At 39.9% G+C, this 15,534-nt stretch overlaps 8 protein-coding genes across 8 annotated transcripts; 3 read left to right on the forward strand and 5 right to left on the reverse strand.

Annotated features, from left to right (window-relative positions):
• Positions 1 to 1,175: 1,175 nt before the first annotated feature.
• ETR1 (enoyl-[acyl-carrier-protein] reductase) lies at positions 1,176 to 2,318 on the reverse strand (the record flags this gene model as incomplete). The annotated part of the gene is made up of 1 exon (XM_056228160.1): positions 1,176 to 2,318. One exon carries the CDS (start codon positions 2,316 to 2,318, stop codon positions 1,176 to 1,178), a length of 1,143 nt encoding a protein of 380 aa, XP_056086019.1.
• A 391-nt stretch (positions 2,319 to 2,709) lies between these two features.
• On the reverse strand, positions 2,710 to 4,290 carry YPK3 (putative protein kinase YPK3; the record flags this gene model as incomplete). The annotated part of the gene is made up of 1 exon (XM_056228171.1): positions 2,710 to 4,290. One exon carries the CDS (start codon positions 4,288 to 4,290, stop codon positions 2,710 to 2,712), a length of 1,581 nt encoding a protein of 526 aa, XP_056086020.1.
• A 355-nt stretch (positions 4,291 to 4,645) lies between these two features.
• On the reverse strand, positions 4,646 to 6,019 carry CDS1 (phosphatidate cytidylyltransferase; the record flags this gene model as incomplete). Its single annotated transcript, XM_056228182.1, has 1 exon — positions 4,646 to 6,019. One exon carries the CDS (start codon positions 6,017 to 6,019, stop codon positions 4,646 to 4,648), a length of 1,374 nt encoding a protein of 457 aa, XP_056086021.1.
• Positions 6,020 to 6,553: 534 nt separating this feature from the next.
• On the forward strand, positions 6,554 to 8,260 carry RKM3 (protein-lysine N-methyltransferase; the record flags this gene model as incomplete). The annotated part of the gene is made up of 1 exon (XM_056228193.1): positions 6,554 to 8,260. The coding sequence occupies one exon, from the start codon at positions 6,554 to 6,556 to the stop codon at positions 8,258 to 8,260; it is 1,707 nt and encodes a 568-aa protein (XP_056086022.1).
• Positions 8,261 to 8,466: 206 nt separating this feature from the next.
• Positions 8,467 to 9,555, forward strand: RPL4A (60S ribosomal protein uL4; the record flags this gene model as incomplete). The annotated part of the gene is made up of 1 exon (XM_056228204.1): positions 8,467 to 9,555. The coding sequence occupies one exon, from the start codon at positions 8,467 to 8,469 to the stop codon at positions 9,553 to 9,555; it is 1,089 nt and encodes a 362-aa protein (XP_056086023.1).
• Positions 9,556 to 10,195: 640 nt separating this feature from the next.
• EDS1 (Eds1p) lies at positions 10,196 to 12,949 on the forward strand (the record flags this gene model as incomplete). The annotated part of the gene is made up of 1 exon (XM_056228215.1): positions 10,196 to 12,949. One exon carries the CDS (start codon positions 10,196 to 10,198, stop codon positions 12,947 to 12,949), a length of 2,754 nt encoding a protein of 917 aa, XP_056086024.1.
• A 222-nt stretch (positions 12,950 to 13,171) lies between these two features.
• Positions 13,172 to 14,218, reverse strand: HMT1 (protein-arginine omega-N methyltransferase HMT1; the record flags this gene model as incomplete). Its single annotated transcript, XM_056228226.1, has 1 exon — positions 13,172 to 14,218. One exon carries the CDS (start codon positions 14,216 to 14,218, stop codon positions 13,172 to 13,174), a length of 1,047 nt encoding a protein of 348 aa, XP_056086025.1.
• Positions 14,219 to 14,494: 276 nt separating this feature from the next.
• On the reverse strand, positions 14,495 to 15,181 carry PDX3 (pyridoxamine-phosphate oxidase PDX3; the record flags this gene model as incomplete). The annotated part of the gene is made up of 1 exon (XM_056228237.1): positions 14,495 to 15,181. One exon carries the CDS (start codon positions 15,179 to 15,181, stop codon positions 14,495 to 14,497), a length of 687 nt encoding a protein of 228 aa, XP_056086026.1.
• Positions 15,182 to 15,534: the final 353 nt, after the last annotated feature.

Consider the following 15,534-nt stretch of genomic DNA (forward strand, 5'->3'; position numbering starts at 1 on the left):
GATATTAAAAGTAATAATATAAGATTAAGAAAAGTTAGAATGAAAAAAAAAAACTGATACTAATTATTAATTGAATGGACTAGTAAAGTACGATTTTCACAAAAGAAAAATGAGGGAAGAAGACCAAAGTTAACTTCCATTGTTTCCTTCCTTTTTGGTCCCAATATCGCAGAAATGGCCCTTGAAAAAATTTTTTTCAGTGAAAAAAAAGAATTTTCGAGAAAAAACAGAAAAATTGTGCGTCGTCATTTAGCACGGTGCATTACGGAGCCAACAGCAACCGCATAGTGGTAGTTATACTTCCTTCTGCGTATTGGCGTAGACAACGCATGCGGGTTAAAAGAGTGTATCAAATAAGAGACGTGCTTAATTTTAGTTTATTGTACGTCATACAAGGTATCGAAGGGTGATTGATTCCTTGTAAAGCTTTCTCATTTTCATACTAGAGCCTTTCCCTGCGGGAATTCTTAGGTTGCTATGAGTTACGCGTCAATTTTTAAGCGCCATTCCAAGAAAAAAAGTTCGGTTTACGTAATCCGCTGTCCTCATTAATATCATCGCCGTTTATACAGTAATATTTATTGGGCCTAGAAAACTTCCACACCAGATAGAACCCTTCAAGAACGTGTAGATCGATTTTGTGCCCGTAACACACATATAGAATGGAACCTAATCGCAAGAAATCTCTTTGCCTGATTGGAGCTTGTTAAAAAACACGGCTTTCTGATGAGGTTACTATCTGATGTAAACACAGATAAAAAACCCTAAAAGATAACTTTGGGTTGATTAAACAAGTTTGTATACTTTTTATCACTCAGAGTTTGCGTATTTGTAGGGAGCTAATGGTACAACAAACTCAATTTGCAAGGTGTTCACATTGGTAACTACAATGATGCCGTCTGGAACGTTTTTACTTTTATTGCTGTAGTTTGTACCAGTTATTTTACATATGTAGTATATACTACTAAGGGATTGCCATCTACCGATACAGTAGTTCCTTTAAAAGCAGAAGCAGTTTTCCACTTTTTTGCTCTTGAAAATATAATAGAGCAGATTTTTCTGCATGTGTATTTATTTTTTCTCTGTAAGTATAACTAGCTAATGTATTTAGTGTCGTTAATATGAATATATTATTTTTGATAGTCGTTTCTCATTGTACAACGCTACTAAGGTGCCTACCATTCCAAAACAACCAATTTTTTCTTCCCCTTGGCTGTTATGCCCCTTTTAACTAATTCTAATAGCTCCTCATCTGTTGTACTGTTAGTATTCCAAGTTAAGGTCTCAATTTCATCCTTTGGAGATATGATCTGGCCGTGATTATACATTTTAATGAAACCATTGACAGTGTCAATTTTAGTTTGAGGGTTTGCTTTATTCTTTTCGGTGACCCAATAACCCTTGGAGGTTAAACCTTTGAAAATATGCAAGGATGTTGGTAAAGTGACAGGCTGTTTTGACATTCCTCCATAAGTGAGCATCAAGGCGTTTTTCTCCAGCTTACGGGCAATTGATGCACTGGATTTACCCCCGACAGAATTTAGAGCAAGTTTCACCCTTGCATTTTCACCCAAAACCTTGGGTAAAACTTCTTTGGCAAATGTCTTGTCGTTGTTTTGCGATTCGGAGATGACTTTCGTTGCACCGTATTCATTCTCTAGAACTTTGGCTACCTCATCAAAATTATCACGGTCACGAATAACACTTAGTGTTTTGATACCTTTAGCTTTCGCTACTTGTGAGACAATTTTTGAAACGCCAGAAGTACCTGCATTTTGAATTATCCATTCATTGGCCCCCCTATTCCAGTCGATGTAGTCTGAAACAAGTTGGAAGCCGGTACATCCATTAACGGATACAGTTGCCGCAGAGAACAAATCCAAATCGTTCACTCTGATCAGGTCAGAACTATTAGAGAAAACTCTATAGTTAGACCAGGTCCCTTGATTTGCCTGCAGTGGGATAACGTGGTCACCCAATTTCAATTCACCCTTAGAATTACCTGATGGTAAAGAAACAACCTCAAATACACCCTCATTACCGGCGATAGCAGATGGCTCATCCGTAGAATAATCATATGTCTTTTCGGGACGAGATGGATAGACCCCCTGCAACTGGTTGACATCCGAAGGATTTATGGGGAAAGCCAAAGTTTTCAGCACAATTGATTTGAATAAGTCTTGTTTAGGAGTGTAGTTCTTCACTGACAAGACTTTGGTGCAATCCTCAACTTCATGGGTTGAATAAATGATCGATTTGAATTGCTTGGGAATCTGATGAGCTGGGGAGGACATGAAACGTTTCAACGTGGTAAGCATCTTGTTGAATTCGAGGTTTAGGCTTGAGTTTGAACGAAGATATAAGTTCATAACCCCAAAAATCTTTGGTAACGGAAACGCCTCCCCAGAACAACCCTTGCTTCCTCGGACCAGGAACTACTCTTTTAAGATAAAAAACACTCCGGCGGGGTCAAATGGCAATAATACACAAGACACATGGTATCGCCAATTGACTTGGAAGAAGAAATACTTCATACGGCAGTTTTTTAATATTATTACATACATTATATATTAAAAATGTGTTTTCATAACCCTAAAAGCAACATTAAAGCATATGTGTAGGGGCACATATTCTTTAGGCAACAAAAACAAAAAAAGTAACGTCAGTGCAGTTTCAAAGTTCCTTCTCTTGGTCTATCTAACTTTAATTTTAAAAGTACTTTTCCAAATAGCTACCACTTGCTTTATAACTAAATCCTTTGAACATATCTGGAGACTTGCTCACAGAATTTATATTGATTGGCCTGCTGTCAGCATAATTTTCCTCATATGACATGGAGGTAAACTCCGCGTCGAAGTTTTCTGCTAATTCTAGATCTGTAATAACCGGGACAATGGGGCCTAGAGTAGTCTTTTGCATTTGTCCAGATTGTAAGAACTTCCAATCTATTTTCCTAAAGATAAAGTGTTCTGTGAAAAAACTAGTTCTTACATTCCCTGATTTCTTCTTCTTGGACTTGATGGTCTTGTTATTTCCCCCAATTTTGGCCCAATATTTGTCAACATTCCATCTCTTGGAGGTTTCTTTCTTTAACAGTGCATTTAATATATCTTTCATTCCTTCACTTAAGTAGAATGGAATCTTAGGGCCTTGCTTGTTCTGTTGAATCTTATTGATGATCACTTTGTGATTATTTCCAGTGTATGGAGGCTTACCTACCAGCATATCATACAGTAGACACCCCAGAGAATACCAGTCACAATTCTGGGTGTACGCTTTGCCTAACAATATTTCGGGCGCACAGTATTCTGGAGTACCAATGATAGAATATAAGGCCTTGACATTCTCCGGATCCTCCTCATCAGCCATGGAATCATGGGCACTTTTTTTGCTCAGACCAAAATCTGTCAACACCAAGTGACCACGTTGATTTAATAAGCAGTTTTCGGGCTTTAAGTCTCTATATACAACGCCTTTCGAATGTAGAAATTTTAAAGCACAACTGATTTCGGCGGCGTAGAACGACACTGTCGTTTCATCCAGAGTACCGTGTTCCTTCAAATGGTAAAATAGTTCACCACCGGGAATATACTGTAACAATAAGTACAATTTTGAGTTATCATGGAAAGAATAAAACAACTTGACAATGTTTGGATGTTCTATTTCAGATAGGATAGACCTTTCGGCAAACGTCCTCTCTAGCCTCTTTGATAGTCCATTATCTGTATCGTTGTCATCGCTACTATTGTTTTCTTCTTCTTCCTTCTTGGAATCTGCTACTGTCGGAGAAATTAGTATTTCTGCCTTCTGTAATTGCTTCATAGCGTAAAGTTTCGAAGTATTAGTGTCCTTAACAAGAATGACTTTGCCATAAGCGCCTTGACCTAACACTCTCACAGGTTTAAAATCACACAGATTCCTTGATAATCCATTTTCACTGATATTAGAGGAATTCATATTTTGTGGTGTTGTAGATAGTCTATTCAAACCATTTGGTGTAGCATCTATGCCTGTAATAGAGAATCTTCTTGTATTGGGTGGAGTTAAGATGGGGAACTTGGAATAGGCAGAGGACCTTCTTCTCATCGTATGGGTGGGACCTGTTCCATTGAGTGGAATGGCATTTGGGTGGACAGAGAGATGGTCTATATTACCACCATATGTGATGGCACTGCCGTATTGGTCATGGACGATATCATCGTATATTGCTATGGGATAGTCTACTTTAATGTCATTCTTATTATCATCTAACGACAAACGATGAATCTCTTCATCAAGTGAGAAAATCATTCTAATCACTGCTAACAGTATATTCAGTTGACTCGATTAGTAACACTCTTATGCATAGGAATACTACAATGAAAAGTTCTGGTAACTATTCGTTAATATGTCCTTTTTTTTTTTTTTTTTTCTCTTCATACTTTTATGCAACATCATAAAGGCACACGTTTATTTTTCTACACGTTGTCATAAGAAGGATCAATAAAAACACTTCTCATTTAAGAATTGATATCATATTTTGTAATTTACATAATCGAAATAATAAAGAGTTATATTGCGTATATACTTCAAAAGAAACCTATTCACACACACACACATATGTTTGCTTTTACATGGACATGTTTTTATATCCAAAAGTTTATATTCAGGAGTGATGTGCCAATGATTTCTTAGTAACGTTAAAGATATCAGCTAACGCTTCAAAATTCTTTGGTGCTATTATACCTTTTTTGGATAAGAATCTGATCAAGATATCGATCAAGTCTATAATTTGCTTATCGTTCAAATTCATTAAAATTGTGGATAGAACAGTATCTACTGTTATTCTATGTTCACTGATAAAGGTTTCGTAGTACAAATTGGCAAATGAACCCATTATGAATTGACAGTCGACTCTGTCTGTGATACCACCATGACCTGGGATGGAGTGACCGAAATCTTTAACTTTAAAAGTCCTCTTCAGACCAGATGCAAAAAACCCTCCAAATGGTGCAAATAAAGATGCGAACGTAGCCAAGTTTAAAGCATGGAAATAGATTGGTTTCACTGTGATAGAACTGATTTGAGCTATATCAAAGAAAATGGGTGGTAGCCTATAGACTTGTGGAAGGAAGACAGGATTTAGTTCACATGTCAAGTTGGAAAAGAAGTTTGTGTGAAGATCTTCCACAGGGCAGGTCAAGTAAGAATATGGACTTAGAATTCTTGTTAATATAATGCTTGCCAAAGCAGTGAAGAACCAGGCACCAAGAAAACCTTCTAAAGTTTTCTTAGGAGAAATTTCTATTAGCTTAGTCTTGCCGAATGTTATACCGCACAAGTAGGCGAAGATGTCATTGACGATGACCAATCCACAAGGCAGTAGGAACCAGAATAACCCGTTAAGAACATTCTTGATAATTAAGTGAGCTTGGAAAACCACCAGAAGAAGAACCATATGAGTAACACACAATGAGCCGAATTGAAATTTCAAAAACCCCTTTCTCAAACTACAAACGAATAAAACAAACCCCAAAAGATAAAGACAATAACACATAAACTTGTGATTTGTTACGATGAAGTTCAATACAGGATACTCGTAGAAAGTAGTTTGAAAGAATTTGAAGAGGGATCTCCCATCTAGATAGTAAATTGTGGTGAAAAGAAGATACCAGTTCAACGTCTTTGTTAGCGGCAAATTCTTCTCACGTCCAGATGCACTTGTTACAGCGATACACTCCTTGAAAGTTGCAATTTGGCAGCCCAAAATCAGTACTATACACCATGCATGACCTGATGCTAAGGTGATGAAGAAACCACTGATCATAACAAACGTCCAGACGGTTCTAATGAAGAAGTTGTACTTCCTGCTTTCCTTAGCGGCGGCAGTATTTTCTTTGGTTACAGGCGTGGCGGACTCGCTGGCATCCTTGTTGAGTTCTTCTTGCAGTTTGTCAATAGCCTTTGAGGTGGCGTCAGTAACTGATTCCACAACCTCTTTGCTCGTACCATGTGGTTTTATCTCAGGGTTGTCAGACATTTATGTAGATGAAATTGGGTCACTTGAAGTTGCAGGGGTTGGCTATCTAAGAAGATGCTTAACAAGAAGTGTGTCTTCCAAACTAGCGTGAACAATAATAGTTAATATCTGTTAATAGTCACCCATGCTGTTTACAATTCTCGATTGCTATACTTTTCACATGTCATCCCATCTGAAAAATTTTCAAGTACAGTGTCCGTCCATAACGATTGCCAAGCCATGGCAAAATGGTGCCACTATGCAATGCCCAAGACGCACGAATAGGATAAGATACGATCAACATGGCACGGCAATCGATGCTCTGCAAGCGCGGTTCGACACAGCTTCAAAAATGTCTTTCTTTGCTAATTCTGTTCTCCATCTGTCCACTTTTCTGTTGAACATCTGCCCTGCCATACATTACTTTGAATGAAAATAGCGAAAATAAGCAGTGAATGTCAAAAATCAAATAAATCAGATGAAAAAATGAAATTGGGATGAGGTGGAGATTTCATTGATAAATATCAATAGGTGAGGAAAGCTCCAACAAGAAAAATGTCAGTAACGTCTAAGGATGATATCGACGGAATTCTAAAGTTTGTTGCTGATTGCAATGGTAAGTTTGAAGATTCCAAATGTGACATAAGAGAATCAGCTCTTGGCGGCTTGGGAGTCTTTGCCAAGACTGACATTGCCAAGGGCGAGGCGATACTGTCGTTGAATAAGTCCTCAATTTTTTCTGCATCGAACAGTTCCATTGCGAACTTGTTGTGTGACAATGATATTGATGGGATGTTAGCATTAAACATTGCATTTATTTATGAAACCACAGTTTTCAAAAACACAAGCCATTGGTTTCTCTTTCTGCGCACCATCCGGTTTCAAGATGACCAAGGACATCTGAATCTGCCGCCAAGCTTTTGGAATGCAAACGGAAAACGACTTTTGAAGGGCACCAGCTTTGATACCTTGTTTGATGCTTTGACGCCAGAGGAAGAAATTGTACAAGGATTTGAAATTGCCGTGGACTTGGCGCATAAATGGAATGAAGAATTCGGGTTGGAAATACCTGAAGATTTCCTCGGTGTTGACGAAAAGAATCATGAAAAGGATTTCAATTTGAAGCTAGAAAGGTTCATCTCCGTGGCGTATACGTTATCGTCAAGAGGTTTTGAAATTGATGCCTTCCATGAAACGGGCCTGGTACCCATTGCAGACCTGTTCAATCACCATGTTTCCAATCCTGACTTGAAATTTGTATCATTGTATGATGTTTGTGACAAGTGTGGTGAATCTGGTATGTGCAAACATCTATTAGCGGAGGAATATTTGGAAGCGCAAGAACAAGAACAAGAACAAGAACAAGAACAAGAACACTGTGCACCCGTTGCAGCCACTGTGGCAACTCGTACCATTGACGATGAATTGCTGGATAGATTAGAAAATAATAAAGAGGACGAAAGTTCCAATAAGGATACAGATTCAGAAGACGAAGATAACGGTGCAGAAAACGCCGACGAGTGTGTTGATCTGGTACTAAAGAACGATGTGAGGCAAAACCAAGAAATCTTCAATTCATATGGCGAACTGTCGAACGTCTTTTTATTGGCTAGATATGGGTTTGCCGTACCTGGAAACCAGCATGATATTGTTCATTTAGGACCAGACTTCATGAAGATTTTGAGGGAAGGGGACAAACATCAAGAAAAAGTTAAGTGGTGGAGTCAAGTGGGGCATGGCCTGTTTTCAGCATGGTATGTACAAATGCGTCAGGAAGATGAAGAAAACGAAGAAAACGAAGAAAACGAGAAACAATCGGATGACTTGCCTGAAGAAACAGGAAGTGAGGAGGAGGAAGAAGAAGGTGGAAGTGAGGAGGAAGGGGATGATGATGGTCTGAATTCGTGGCTTTCCCAGCTTTACATATCTTTTAACGGTGAGCTTTCACCTTCTGCCTGGGCTCTAGCCAATCTTCTAACCCTGACAGGCGCTCAATGGGAGTCATTATTTTCCCAAAAGGCCAGTCCTCACATTAGTGACTCTATTGTTAACGAGGAAAAACTGCCCTTCTTGGCCAAGACCAACAATCTACATGCCAAGAGATTGCTCTCCAGGTTACTGAAGGACAAACAATTATCCAATGTGAAGGGCGGTCAAGTACCACATGGAACAGGTGTTCCTGGTAAAATGCTTCAGAATGCCCAAATTCTTGTGCAATCTGAGCACAGGATCCTAGAAAGATGTCTTGAAAGACTATCCTAAATTCTATTAAATACTTTAGTTAGGCTATTATTGTCATGTTACACGAGAGCAAGAGTGCAAAGAGGCAAGAGAAAAAAAATTTTCATCTGAAAAATAATAATATATAAACGAGAATATTTTCGTCACATTTCTTTTGGCTCTACAATTTTCAAGCCTTTTGTTTCGATTCCAGTTGTTTCCTCAATACTACAAGAACAATCATCGAAATGTCCCGTCCACAAGTTACTGTTCACTCCTTGACCGGTGAAGCTACTGCCAATGCCTTGCCATTGCCAGCTGTCTTCTCCGCTCCTATCCGTCCAGATATTGTCCACACTGTTTTCACCTCTGTGAACAAGAACAAGAGACAAGCTTACGCTGTCTCTGAAAAGGCTGGTCACCAAACCTCTGCCGAATCCTGGGGTACTGGTCGTGCCGTCGCTCGTATTCCAAGAGTTGGTGGTGGTGGTACCGGTAGATCCGGTCAAGGTGCCTTCGGTAACATGTGTCGTGGTGGTCGTATGTTTGCTCCAACTAAGACCTGGAGAAAGTGGAACGTTAAGGTTAACCACAACGAAAAGCGTTACGCCACTGCTTCTGCTATTGCTGCTACTGCCGTTGCCTCTTTGGTCTTGGCCAGAGGTCACAGAGTCGAAAAGATTCCAGAAATCCCATTGGTTGTCTCCACTGACTTGGAATCTGTCCAAAAGACTAAGGACGCCGTTGCTGCTTTGAAGGCTGTTGGTGCTCACTCCGACTTATTGAAGGTCTTGAAGTCCAAGAAATTGAGAGCCGGTAAGGGTAAGTACAGAAACAGAAGATGGACTCAAAGAAGAGGTCCATTAGTTGTCTACGCTGAAGACAACGGTATTGTCAAGGCTTTGAGAAACGTTCCAGGTGTCGAAACCGCTAACGTTGCTTCTTTGAACTTGTTGCAATTGGCTCCAGGTGCTCACTTGGGTAGATTTGTCATCTGGACTGAAGCTGCCTTCTCCAAGTTGGACCAAGTCTGGGGTTCCGAAACTGTTGCCTCCTCCAAGGTCGGTTACACTTTGCCATCCCACATCATCTCCACTTCTGATGTCACCAGAATCATCAACTCTTCTGAAATCCAATCTGCTGTTAGACCAGCTGGCCAAGCTACTCAAAAGCGTACCCACGTTTTGAAGAAGAACCCATTGAAGAACAAGCAAATCTTGTTGAGAATGAACCCTTACGCCAAGGTCTTTGCTGCCGAAAAGCTAGGTTCCAAGAAAGCTGAAAAGACCGGTACCAAGCCAGCTGCTGTCTTCAATGAAACTTTGAAGCACGATTAAACTCATTAGTACATAAAAAATATTTCTAATTATTTTCTATATACATTAAAAGTTTTCAACTTCGACACCACAGCTCTCAATGAACGCTGAGTTTAAGCATTATTTCAAGGAACGTTTACAGTTACGCGCGCACTGCACCCATGCTCGAGGTTATATATAACGTTCACTCGGCCTTTACTGCTGCATCAACGCAGTGATGGTCATATATAATACACTGCGTAATCATGGGGAAGGGGGGGGAGGAGGGGCTTGCCTATTATTATTGGACATAGACAAAGGCATGCTCCTGTTGGAATGCATGCAACCAGTTGGTTGCATGCAGGTGCTCTTTCACCCACTATCCACCCCTCCGCTCAACCCCACGTTATTGACTACCCCGGTTCCGCTCAATTCGATCTTTTTTGACGCGGCTACGAAGTGGGTTCGAGCAGTCCGCTAACTTAAACTGCTGTGAAAATCATTGGCTGAAAGTGCGCACCATATCAATATGTTTATGTGTTTTTACAACGAGTCCAACTGGAATAATAAAGAACTGTCTTGTCAAGATTCGTCTCTAAATAATTCGCAATTTGCTTCGCTTTTTGAAAACGGTTCGTAGTTGTAGTTCGCTACATATATAAGTATTAATAATTTATCAAAAATGTCCCAACAGCTTCCTAATTTATATGGTACAACTACTCCTAGTCCATATAAAGTGTCAAACATCGTAGCACCAATTGCGGAAAAAAATTGGTCCGAAACCTCGAGGGATTGTGAGGCAGATTGTGAGAAGACCACGAAGCAAAGGAAGAAAGCGTCCCGCGCCTGTGACCAATGCCGGAAGAAAAGAATTAAATGCAGATTTAATCAACACACCAGAGTTTGTCAAGGATGCTTAGAAGTCGGTGGACACTGCCTATTTCTTAGGGTCCCCTTGAAACGTGGCCCTGCAAAAAAAAAGACTACTGGAACGTCCAATGAAAGGTCAAGTTCAGATAATGGCCCTCTTGACTGCAGGCTAAGAACTCATTCATATCCAATGAACTTGGGAAACAACCAATTGTCATCGTTTGCTCGGAATTTTTCCTTTCCTTCCATCAACAGTTTATTTGTCCCCTCTATGGCAACTCAATCGCAACAATTTTGGAAGGTACCGTATGATGACATTAGGCGCAAAAATTCTCTAGCCACCTTACACAATCATTCACCAATATCTACTGGATTTGGAGAAAATTATCGTCCAGGTCAAAATTCAGGTGTTGTGGAGGAGGGAAAAAGTATTGGAATGCGAGGCACGATGACACCAGTGGAGGGAAAGGGTGGGTATTCATCTAGTGCTGGTTGTCCAGGTTCACAGTCCCCTCAATTTCAAGAAAGACGTGATAATCCATATCTTGATCCGTTTACCTCTAGAAGCACCCGTTCAAGTAGTATTTCCTACGCAAGTGACGCTATAATATCGGAGGGTAGCTCACATGATAAAGAGCAATATATGCTGACTCCGAATAGCGTGCATTTTATTGAAAAGGAACGGTTAAATTCGTTGACTGCCGGACATAACTGCAAAAGGCTGGACACAGGTGACAATGCTGGTAGATGTGAACATAACCCGACTTGGAAGCCAGTACCTGAATCAAGAGACCACTCTTATTCTACTTCTGAAGAAAAGGATCTACTGAATCGTGACGTCACTCTAAATCCGCCTATTTTTAGCACCAAAATACAGCCTGATGAAATCTCCTTTTTGAAAGTTATAGACATCTACTATAATTTCTTTCATATTAATTTTCCTATAATACCAATCGGCAAGAATAAATTCACCGACATGTTTACTTCTATGAAACCACCAGTAGTTCATGAAATTCTTAAAATTAACAACGAAACTATTCAACATTTCAAAACTGCTCTAGAGATTTTGATATTTTGTAAAATAAAACAAAGTAAATCATCTTCATCATGGTCTCGTGACCATTCGTGCAGTTTTCAAAAGGGCCTGTATTACACCGAGAACTTTCGCAAATGTATAAACGATTGCTTTCTAGGTTTGATGGCTATCAAATCAAAACTAAGACAAAATTCCAGGGTTATTCCCTCCAGGATCAAATTCATTTATTTTTCGGTAATTATTGTTTTGAATTTCATTTTGGTACTGACTGGTGATGAAACCCCGTCATTGCTAGGTCCCTCTGTTGCAGTTTTCAACGAATTTCAATTTCATAGGTTGTTTTTACCTTTTGGAAATGCTCTCTCAATGCCACTGTTAAATGCAAACGAAAACGATGAGAATGATCAACTGGACTATGGTCTATTGCTCAAAAGGTTGTATATCCTTCTATATATTATGGATTCCTTACAGAGTTTTCGGCTTGGTCAACCGAAATTAATCACCTTCGACTTTGGTAGTCCTATTGACACGTTTTTCAGTGACAAAACAGGGCATGACGAATTTGTTGAACAAAACCCTACAGTTTTGAACAATATTCTGCAGTATCTGAAGCTAGGGGAATTCATGACATGTTTTGTTCTCAATAGAAAATCATTGCAAATAAATAGCTCTCAAAATTCATTGGCCAAAGATCAAACTTTTTGTCAAGCCATAAAACTTGAAAATGATGAATCGGACAATATAACTAGCAAATTCCAGAACCTTTTGAGAAAAAAGGAAAGCTTAATCAACGAGTTATTGGCTATTGGGCAAGGTGCCCAGCTTTTAGAAAGTCGTTGCAACTCGAATTCTGAGATGAATGGTGCTACAGAGATAGTTTGCACAATGATTAATTTAGTATCAGGTATATTGGATTTAATTGTTACTGCAAACCCAGACAATTCAATTGATCTGAATCTCAGAGACCTTTCTAACACATATTTTACTACAAATAAAGAAGAAGGACTAATGTCACCAACGCAATACAATACTTCATCCCTTGTTGAGGGAGAACATGAGTATGACGAAAGAAAGCGCTTAAGGGGAACAGTGTCTGTTTTTATGCTGCCAATGGTGGAAGAGTGTTTCAATATCATTCACTCAATCGGATCCATACCGACCACACTAATAAGTTTATACATTCGCAATGGTAACAGGAACAAGACTACCGAGATGAATGCAAAGATAATGATGTTGTCTACAGCTCTTAACGAATTGGTGCAAATCACAACATTATTCAATAAGCTAGTCCCATTTAAGCAAAAAATCCACGTTTCCGCTAAACGCACCAATGACGGGATCGCAAATAGCACTGGATGCTTCAAATCTGTGATGAAGGAACTTTATTTGGGAAACCATGAGACTAGTAAATATACAAACGTGGCGTTGCCAGACGAAGAAGGCAAAAAAATGCTGAGTAAATTCGGCGATATAGGCTGGAAACTGATGGATGATTCAGAACTGGGTTGCTGCTGTCGCTTCACGAACTGATAGATCGTCCTGAGAGGGTGGAAAACGTCAAGCTAAGTAAGGATAGATAGGTAGATTTTTTTTTTAGAAACTATAGTACAAGAATATGCAAAGTCATATATCTAAACTAAATTTGGTACGCGACCAAAAAAAAGAGCAGCGGCGAATACGCACATTGGCGTTAATGATATGAATGAGTTTGTTTATTTGTTTTAGAATTCCATTTTCTGGCGGAATAAAGTCTTAATGCATCAAGTAAGAACCATTGTTTTTTCTGCTTCTTGAATTACCGTCAATGCCATTGCATTCGAACTTGTAAGAAATTTTGATGTTCAAATCTCTGTTATTTCTTTCATTTGGAGAGCAAATCAACTCACCTTCAATTGTGTCGCCTGATTCAGCGTCTAAGTCATCGGGTAAGTAAAAGATTGTTTGTTTCCAGTGAGTGTACGGAGCATGAGGACCAGTGGAGAACTCGACGGGTCTCTTGCCCTTTGGTGCAGGGAAAACGATGTCGAACCAGGTGACCACACCATTAATCATATCTTGTCTCTTGGCAGTCAATTTGAATTTACTCTTGAACGCTAGATCTGATAACTTCACTGTATTCAAGTCGAATTCGATAAGTCTGTCCGAAGTAGTGTTGACCTTACTTCTTTCCACTGTATCGACAATTGGTTCGTGTAAAACCAATGGAACAAATGGAGAATAGTCGAACCCATAAACGTCTTGCCAGTAGTTCAGTTTTTCGTCTTTGTACTGAGAGTCTTCTAGACCTGCCAAATGGATGGAGCACTTGTCGGGGAAAATCAAACCGCCTTCCACCAAATAGTGGTCTCTAGCATAAAGAACGGTGTCCATCATGGACTCGTACAATAAGAAATAACCCATCCATTCAGATATTATGATATCGACTTTAGGGAAGGGCAAATGGACGTCCTCCAATTTACCTCTTAGCAAAGTGATCTTGTTACCGAAGCCGTTCAATTCTACCAACTCTTTTGCCATTTCTATGATGCTCGACATATCAACACCGATGACATGCTTAGCACCATGCTTGGCAGCAAACATGGATAGAATACCGGTACCACAACCAACGTCTAGAACAATCTTGTCCTTGAATAAATCTTTGTTTTGGATGATTGCGTTTCTGTAAGACAGAGTACGGACGGTATCTTGAAGCATTTCTTCGTGAATACCATAATGATCGTACGAATTAAAGTAGTGTTGTTCGGTTTCACTAAGCTTAGCCTTTTCCGTTGCGGATTCCTGCACAGCTGTCTTGCTCATTGTTTTCTTTGAGTGTGTCTGTTAGTTTTGCTTCACTTTTGGCAACCGCAGACCAGTAAACAGCTCATCTCTTCAACTGTTTTATAGCATACACTTTTTCTTGTGAAAAATTTTTCCCACAATTCCAGTTTCACAAATTACTTTTTTCCGGAAAATCCTGACGTATTACCCTCTGAGTTATAGAAAAAAAAGGTTCCATTGTACAGTATAATAGAATAATAAAAGAGAATTATACAGTGTTAAATAGACCAAATATTTGTTTTCTGCTTTTGCGCCTCATGGGGCCAGTCTAACGACTTCCCATTGGTCGTTTTCTGTTTTTCTTCTGTAAACAAATCTATCATGCAACCTGGAAGGTCTACCTTGCCAGAACTCGATCTCCAATGGGACGATTCTCAACCCGCCCCAATAATCTGGACATGGGATGTCTTCAGAGTCCTTGAAACGCTCGGTGTTGTGCTGAGTCAGCTCGTCCAGTTCCTCTCTGTTCTTAATAACGTCCGATTGGCGTGAGGCCCATGCACCGATCTTGGACCCGCGGGGTCTTGTCTTGAAGTATCTCTCAGAAGTTTCTCTGTTAACGTGCTCCGTGAAACCTTCTACTCTCACCTGTCTTTGCAGGTCCTTCCAGAAGAACACGATTGCTGCGTTTGGGTTTGTAGCAATGTCGCGGGCTTTTCTAGATGTCCCCCAGTTAGAATAGATGGTGAAGCCTCTATGGTCGAGTTCCTTAAAAAGAAGAATTCTAGAGGAAACCCTCCCACTAGGTAGCTCCGCGGACGAAAAAGTGATCGCTTCCGGTAACGTCTCTCTGGGGTCTTCCTTGGCCTCGTCAAACCATTTTGTGAAGAGATCAATAGGATCGTCCGTGAGTTGCTTTTCATTCAAAGTGAACTTATCGTATTGGTACGTTTCGGGCGCGAAGATGATTGGCTTCTGTGTCTCTTCTGATTGCTTAGTCATTGTCGGTACAGATATGTGAACTGTGCTTCTGGTTTGGTACGTTTCTTGCAAAACTATAATCATATACATTAGTCATTTCTTCTTTCTTTAAGTTGCGGGCCCTGCAGCCCTTATGGTTTACCCGGCACCCACTTTCAGTGGCAGCTATAAGAGCATCATTGAGCTGTTGAGCAAATCCAGCAGTCCTGGTGCATGCTGCCTATCAAGATTGGTGTACGATGGTGTGTGCGTGTGTGTGCGAACTACAGTAGTGTCATGAAATACAGTCTTTAAAGACTAACAACTTCACAACGGAACTTAAGTGGTTCATTGAACGTCTATCTGCCAGCTTAGAGAGGCCACCAACGGGTGAG

The sequence above is a fragment of the Saccharomyces kudriavzevii genome (genome assembly GCF_947243775.1).
Source record: "Saccharomyces kudriavzevii IFO 1802 strain IFO1802 genome assembly, chromosome: 2".
Classification (NCBI taxonomy): domain Eukaryota; kingdom Fungi; phylum Ascomycota; class Saccharomycetes; order Saccharomycetales; family Saccharomycetaceae; genus Saccharomyces; species Saccharomyces kudriavzevii.